This window comes from Asparagus officinalis, chromosome 1 (genome assembly GCF_001876935.1).
Source record: "Asparagus officinalis chromosome 1, Aspof.V1, whole genome shotgun sequence".
NCBI lineage: Eukaryota > Viridiplantae > Streptophyta > Magnoliopsida > Asparagales > Asparagaceae > Asparagus > Asparagus officinalis.
This window is the reverse complement of record NC_033794.1, coordinates 5,955,709-5,964,192: the sequence shown is the minus strand read 5'-3', so window position 1 is coordinate 5,964,192 and position 8,484 is coordinate 5,955,709. Positions and strand designations below refer to the sequence as shown.

The following is an 8,484-nucleotide window of genomic DNA, read 5'->3' as shown; positions in this document are numbered from 1 at the left end:
CTTATCTCTAACCAATAGACTACAATTTTTGGTCATAAACAGATTGCTTCTTCCCAGATGAAGCAACATTGGGGTCCGTCTGACTAGACTGATGTGTATAGTGGTTTTTAGCACGTTTAAGAATTGAAAAGATGTGTTTGATAGGAAGTAGTTCCACCTCCACACCATTAACCAACAAAATGCCTGAAGTGCCAGTGCCACCGAAGTATGGCATTTTAAACAATACAATTAGAGTAATGCAAGAAAAACTCTGAGATCATCAAATGGAAGGTGATGAGCATCATGAGGAATACATGAATTAATGAGGCACTCCATGACCCTTTTATACCATGACCTTTTATAGGCTTTAAGTTGGTGTATTAATATTCCTTTTTAAATCCTGAAATTGCAAGAAAGTATGTGTAAACATGATAAATGAAAATAGAAATATGAGTTGAACAGAATTCAAGTGTATAACAACAAGCAAGGCCTTATTACTATATGACCATGTTAGAAAACTCATAAAAACAAAGCAAAACTAATCTAATTACAAGCAATAAGACCCATCATTCTAAGCAACCGCTGTACCACTATCAATTCCAAATTACAAGCTCTATCGTAGAGGAATTTAATCTCACTAAAATATGTACAACCAGTCAGAAAGTTCCAGATTCAGGTGGTCTGCGATTTATGTAGCTGTTCATACAGCTGGCTCTATACTAACTGAAATGCTAGAGCATAAAACTTTAACACCTCTAGCAGTAGCTGCTCAATGGAAAATAAGCATCAGTGCTAACATACTATAAATGAGCAAACGACTGCGAAATAGTATAATAGTCAACCTGAATGATATTATAGGAAAACCTCTATTTAGAGAAGAGCAAGAACATTATGATATCACGAATAGCCGGTCAAATTACATCATGATTAAAGAAGAAGGAGAAATAGAATAGAGGGAACTAAACTGCATGAATCACAATTTTATGTGACGAGAAAGGGACGAAATTACAAGGTAAAATAAAGTGGATCATTAAAGCACTACATGCAAGCACTCGTGGACTAAGATGACGAGACAAAATGAAGGACTTAATGTCGATTTTTGCAGTAATATTGATGATAGTAATAATTATAACAGTAATAAAAAAATATTTCAATTATCACAGCAATAGTTTGATTCTTGATGATCTATAAACTACCTGCAATTTCCACAAGGATAGCAATATGATATAATTAAAATAATTTTTTCAAGTATTCAACAGCATGAAATATTTGTTAACATCGCAAAAACCAATAAAACTAAAATAAAAAATTAAAAATAAAATTGAAGTCATTGAGGAAATGTAAACAATCACAGCAAGAGTTAGTATAAAAAGACAATAATAAGGGATGGGTAACCTCGGAGAATTTAAGGTACCAAACAAAATAATAATAGTAATAATCCAATTTCAGTGGAATAAGAGGACTGTATGTCTCTTGTACCAGAACTGCTCCAACATATAGGAAAGCTAGAATATATCTTTTAGTGAAAACAAGGTTCAGAAGAAGTTGACAGCAGTATAAAAATTTAATGAATCTCCAAACTCAATAATCACTAGAAATAGATGACATATCTTCTATTCAATTTCCTGATAAGCATTGAACTTCAGGTGTTTCAATCAAAATTTCAAACAGTTATTACAGGAGGGGAGATTTAAGACCATACCGTACCAAGCCATGAAAGAAAAGCAACTGCTTCCTAGACAGCTGTGATGTGTTGGGATCACCAACACAAGCCAATCCTACAATAACTCTCAACAAGAACAAGTTCATAACATAACCAGCACTTTTCCTTTCCGTTATCATATGATCAAAATGGTCATGTTTAGCCTAGCTGTTTGTACTTGGATATTACCATAAATTTCCAACTATGATACCCTAAAAACCATAAAAGTTCCAACAATGAAGTTTCTGCACTGGTCAAATCTTCGATATTCTATATTTTCTCATAACAATATATCCTTTTCTCCAAAGGAACCCACTGATTCAATCAAGCAATATATGATCAAAGAGCGAAACCTTGAAAATATGAAAGATATGCAGAAGTTGACATTGATCGATCAAATGTGATTGAAAAAGGTCAAGAAGAGATCATATTAGACTACTACTTAAAGTATAAGGGATGCCATTCCAACCCTTGTTGCTGGGCCTCCAATGCTATCCCTTCTTGTCTTGTAAGTATATGCTTTAGATGATCTCGTATCAAGCGCCTGCTAGACCTTGTCGAATGCTGCCAACTTAAATGCAAAACTTAACACAATATGCAGAAAATATTTAAGGGGAAAAGGTACCAAAAAACCAGATGAAGACGAACTCCTCTGTAGCTCAAATATTGGCATTTGGCCACATAAAATTAGTAGCATGGATAGGATACACAGCGATGTAAATTGCATGGGATCATGACGTCTACCCCCAAAAAGAAAATCATAGTGCGCCAACAGACAGTGTTATACCTACTGGGGCTAGGATTATCATCAAATAAGAAGCATCTGTTATTTGACATATTTAGAGGCAAAACCTCCAAAGAATTGAAGTGACTATCATATCTGTCAAACTATCACCAATAGGGGTGCCAAACGGTTCGGATATATCCGAACCGATCCGCATCCGTATCCGAACGGATGCGGATATGGTAAGCTAATTTTGAAACCGAGCGGATACGGTTTCGGATACGGATCTAGTTTCGGAATTTTTTTCGGATACGGATATGAGGGTTGCGGATACGGATATCCGCAATGTAATAATGATTCGGGTAATCGGGTCCCAAATTTATAATTACAAACCCGCTAACCCAAAACCAAAAGAAAAAAGTAAAAACTAAAAACCCTAGCCCTCCCAAGTCCCAACCGCCCTTCTCCTCTCCTCAATTTCAGCCTCCGCCCTCCCAACCGCCTGCGTCCACTCCCAACCCGCCGCCGGATCCAACCACCTGCATCCACTCCCAACCCGTCGCTGGATCCAGCCGCCTGCGCCCTCAGTTCTTTGAGAAAAACTCAGTTCTTTGAGAAAAACCTAAGTTAATTTTTTCGTGCGAAGCAACACTATTCAATAACACAGTCAAAACCTTTCCTACTCGTCCTTTCTTCCCAATTCTCCATGTTCGGAAACCACAAGATCACAAGGAGAAAAAAAGAAGAAAATTTAGTATCCCCAAATTCCCAAATCGAAAACCCTAATCCTAATCACTCATCATTCAACCCCCACTTCGATCTATGGAGATGGACTTTTTAGACGGTAACTTTGACCTAAAAGAGATTCAGCAGCTCGAAGGGCACACCGATAGGGTTTGGAGCTTGGCTTGGAATCCGGTGACCAGCGCCGGAGTAATATCGACGATGCTCGCTTCTTGCAGCGGCGATAAGACCGTAAGGATCTGAGAGCAGAGACCTTCTGGTTCTTGGGCCTACAAGGTCCGATACACACTCAATTTCCCTAATTTTTTTTGATTGGGTACTTGATTAGAATTTAGCTTTGTTATGAAAATGGGTTCGCGTTTTCCTTTTGAAATTTGAATCTTTAACCAAAACTCATAAGTTTTAAATATTGAACAAAAATTACGGGCATCTAAACTATCTATGTCTCCATGGCTTGAATGAATGCATTTGAGATTGGCTGTATATGAAAATGGGTTCGCGTTTTTCTTTGTGGTTTTGCTATTATTAGTGCATTTGAGATTGGCTGCATCTACATATGATTAGATAAAGATTGCAGTAAAAAAGAGTGACTTTGTTATGGTTGACACTAAGGTGTGGAAACTGCTCCTACGTTGGGAATGATGATGTAATCCGTAGCCTACAACCACATACATTTAAACCTATTTGGTTGTAATTCTAATTATATATGAATATCCGTTTATATCCGTGATCATATCCGATTCAATTCTCAAATATCTGATCTTGTATCCGTTTCCGATAAGTGCGGATATGGTTAGTGTTTTTTCTTACCGAGAATGATCTGTATCTGTATTCGTATCCGTTTATAAAAAGCGTAAGTGTCATATCCGAACCGTATCCGCTCCGATAACACCCCTAATCAACAAGAAAAAGAAAACTAACAGGATCTCATTGTAACTATTTCTCGAAGCCTAAGAGTAATGCTAATAGTCAGTAAGAGAAAGCCTATGTCCAATAGACAGTACAACTGCTATACTGGAAAGTAATAAATATAGCTTTATTCTATTCGGACAGTATCCAGGCCTATACTGGAAAGTAACAAGTATTGTAGACTAAATATGACGAGATTCCTAAAGCAAATTCAGATTCAAACTATCAGTCAACATATGTAAATAAACAATAGAATGCCTACAGCTATAAGTAATTGTTTTCTTACTGTGCATTGCAATCTTTTTAAAAAAGAAGGCATCATAAAACACAATGATCATGTTGCTATACAAAATATTGAAATCTGTGAACAGGCATTAGAAGCCCAGGGAGAACCCCTTCAGGTACCTCACTATTGACGATCTCATTAACTAACTTTTTGGCTGCTTCTATTTGTTCATTTGTCCCTTCCATGTGCACAGTTCTTTCATTGGATGTATCTCCGGGGGGGAGATGTAAAGGTATAACCTGGAAAGAACAATGTAGTCTCAAGTCAAGTACTAACAAACAAATAAACAGAAGTAGCACAAGAATATACATGTGTGTGTGGAAAAGTGTTCATAAATCATAAGGAGGCATCTTAGATTCAATCTAAAGTAGCACCTTCAAAACTATATTATATGTTATCAAATTACTCAATCCACTCCATTCATTTTGATTTATATATTTTTTATTGTATACAAACAAAAAATTAGCCATGTTGGGTTGTGGTTACTCATGCATCAAGTGATTGTAACATTAACGATTTTACAACAATATAACTAAAGAGATAATAAAAAATATGTGTTAGAAGTATTTAATCATCGTGATTTTTATTTTATTGATGTTTTGAGACATTTGGATCACGATGAATGGAAGGGATCATCAATTGGAATAGTCTAATTCTACATATATGTGTGTATGTGTGTATATATGTATGTATGTATCTACATGTGTGTGTGTATATATATATATATATATATATATATGAGAAAAATGGGTATGCTTGGTACCAAGCAGAAATTTTGTACTTGGTAGTGAGGTATCCTATTCTCATCCATTCATTTCAATTCTCAACCACTCCCCAACCCACGTGAATGTGGGCTCCGATTTCAATGAGTGGAGGGGAATATGCTATCTCACTACCAAGCACAAAACTTGTGCTTGGTACCAAGCATACCTATCTCTCTCTCTCTCTCTCTCTCTCTCTCTCTCTCTCTCTATATATATATATATATATATATATATATATATATATATATATAATATATACATACTATTATATATATATATTTATATACGTGCGTGTCTTTTTTTTGAGGCGGGCATAAATGAATATGCAGTGGCAGCTCATTTTACAAAATAGGCTACTAAGAGATAGTCAAATAGTGAGGCCACCTTACTAGTCACATCAAAAGGTGCTGCACCTCACAACTCTATTTCTCGGTAGCTCATTTAGCACAATGAGTCTCGCCATCTCATATTATATATATATATATATATATATATTATATATTATATATATATATATATATATATGAGAAATATGAAGAACCTTAGTACCAAGTTGCTTAAAGCAACTTGGTAGTGATGTGGCCTAATCTTGCCCCTACATCACACCTCGAAGACCTCAACCACCCTTATCAACTCCAATGTAGGGACAAGATTAGACTACATCACTATCAAGTTGCTTGGAGCAACTTGTACCAAGTTTCTCCATTTTCTCATCATATATATATATTATTATATATATATATATATATATATATATATATATATATATATATATGCACCTCACCACTCTATTTCTTGGTAGCTCATTTAGCATAATGAGCCGCACCTCATAACCTATCATTATATATATATATATATATATATATATAATATATATATATATATATATATATATATATATATATATATATATATATATGCAGCCTCATCACTCTATTCTTGGTAGCTCATTTAGCACAATGAGCCGCCACCTCATACTCATCATTCCCTATATATACAAGCAAAATTTCTTAGGATTCAAGAATAAACACATAGCTCATGCATTGGCCAGTGAGTTTGTTTCTTATTCTAAACTAAAGAACATGACAGTCTATAATTAGTTAAATAAAGAACAAATTTTTTAAACAGACCCATTCCAACTTTTTATTTTCAAAACCGACTTTTTTTTTTTATTTACCAAAACCGACCCGATTTTGTGATTAGCAGACTAATCACCTTCCTAAATAGTCGGGGTTGGCAACCCCGACTATTTAGGACGGTGTTAAACCCCAATTAAAAGCCTTAAACCCTAAAAATTAACTTCCTAAATAGTCGGGGTTGGCAACCCCGACTATTTAGGACATTAATTTTTAGGGTTTAATGCTTCTAATTAGGGTTTAACACCGTCCTAAATAGTCGGGGTTGCCAACCCCGACTATTTAGGAAGGTGATTAATCTGCTAATCATAAAATCGGGTCGGTTTTGGTAAATAAAAAAAAAAGAGTCGGTTTTGAAAATTAAAAATTGAAACGGGTCTGTTTAAAAAATTTGTTCTTAAATAAAATATTTTCTATTAGAGGAAAGATCTAGCTGATGGGGAACACAATAAATGACAAGCAAGTTTTGTAAAGCATGCACTTGTGTACAAACCTGAATCACACAGAAGACCCAAATAAAATTTTTGTCTCATGAATAACAGAACTTGCTTGTCACTTATCAAATTTCACTTTTTAATCTAAAGAAAAGCCTCTACCACCATTATATACTTGTATCTCTAATATATATTAAGGAGAGAACTTAAAAATTAAACAACTTGGCATCCAAGTGGTGATTCACAATGAGTTCGTGCAACTTGCCAAACTTTCAGATCACAGGCTTGTCAAAAGATATATTAGTCAGACTTAGTCAAATTAGGAAACATAAAACCTATACGAATTGGAAAGACAACCTCATATCTCAACCATATACTAAGCCAGGGCCACAAGCATTGCTGATTAAGAGGAAGCAAATATTGTCACACACTATAAATGTAATTTGAAATTAATGAAACTAAGATTATTACACATAAACATAATAATTAGAGAAGTAAGGTACATATCATTAGACACATGACATGCTTCCCATGTGACAAAGGAAAAGCATGAAAGTTAAAAACCCAGAATATATGAATATGTTCAAAAAAATAAAATACAAACCTGGATACGAGCTCCACTGTTAGCTTGCATGGTCTTAATTGTCTCGCCACCTTTACCAATGATAAGACCAACCTGAATGAAAGCAAACATGAAGGCCACTAAGAATTCAAAAGAAACATCACTTTATTAAACAAAAAAAAACTATATTTAGCTAGCCGACCTTGTTATTAGGAACTTTCATGGAGAAATGCTCAGCACCAGCTACATCTCCACCAAATCTTCGATTAGATACACTGCCAGAAGCCCCAGCATCTGCCTGCGTCAGATGTCATGTTAATAGAATGACTAGCTAACATCAATTATATGCAAACAAATTTCAACTAAACAGCTAAATTAAGTGTATGAAGTGTACCTCCGCGAGCAAGTCATTAATCAACTGTTCTGCCCTACTGACTTGTTCGGATGTACCAGTGAGTTCGACAGGCCTTGTCTGTGAATTAGGATCAGCATCCATATCTCTGGTCACTTGAATTTTAGCCCCAGATTGTAGCTGAAGATTTCTAATTGTCTCTCCACTTTTCCCAATGATAACTCCAACCTAAAAAATGACAATCTAAGCTTGCAAGAACTAGGAATATAAAACTAAATCAATCCCAACAAATTTATGAATGTCAACAAGTGAGACAAAAGCTGTATACCCTTCCATTTGGAACGTCTATCTTCTTGCTAGCGCCATAGCCATATGGAGTAAACGATGTGGGCTGAGTCATGCCTACCTGGGAAGGGATCTGACTCATAGGCTTCTGCATATAGTCTGAATAATGAAAACAGTATAATTAAATCAACATAAAGCATTTACATGTACTACCTAAACATCCAAAAAAGTCAAACTTCCGTATGATGACACCAAACAGATTTACCATAATGCTCGTAATGATATTCATATAAGATTCAAACACATCAATTAAATGAAATGGGAGTTGACAAATTAGATATTGCATTCTGAAGTGTTATCATAATGAATGGTGTGCGAGGCTGATGGTGGACTATGCAAAAGGTGAAATCAAACAATAAAAGCAAAAGAAAAGTAACAACTTATATATCATTCTATATTGAGACAACTGGCTGATCTACAGCTCTATATATCCAACTCTCTATATGCTAACCTGACAGTAAAACCAGCATGAAACATAGAGGAGCCATTTATCAACCGGGTAGGTACATGTGATCACCACAATGGGAACACATGGATGTATCAATTA

The 8,484-nt window shown here is 35.2% G+C and overlaps 1 protein-coding gene across 1 annotated transcript in view; it reads right to left on the bottom strand.

The window, feature by feature from the left end:
* LOC109847178 (far upstream element-binding protein 2-like) overlaps positions 1-8,056 on the bottom strand; it is a 10,055-nt gene extending 1,999 nt beyond the window's left edge. The window contains exons 1-5 of the mRNA XM_020416423.1: positions 7,921-8,056; positions 7,635-7,820; positions 7,443-7,538; positions 7,283-7,354; positions 4,464-4,583 (exon numbers count right to left, since the gene is read on the bottom strand). Coding sequence (XP_020272012.1) covers positions 4,464-4,583; positions 7,283-7,354; positions 7,443-7,538; positions 7,635-7,820; positions 7,921-8,031 — 585 coding nt within the window. The 5' untranslated portion in view covers positions 8,032-8,056. The remainder of the gene's footprint in view (positions 1-4,463; positions 4,584-7,282; positions 7,355-7,442; positions 7,539-7,634; positions 7,821-7,920) is intronic.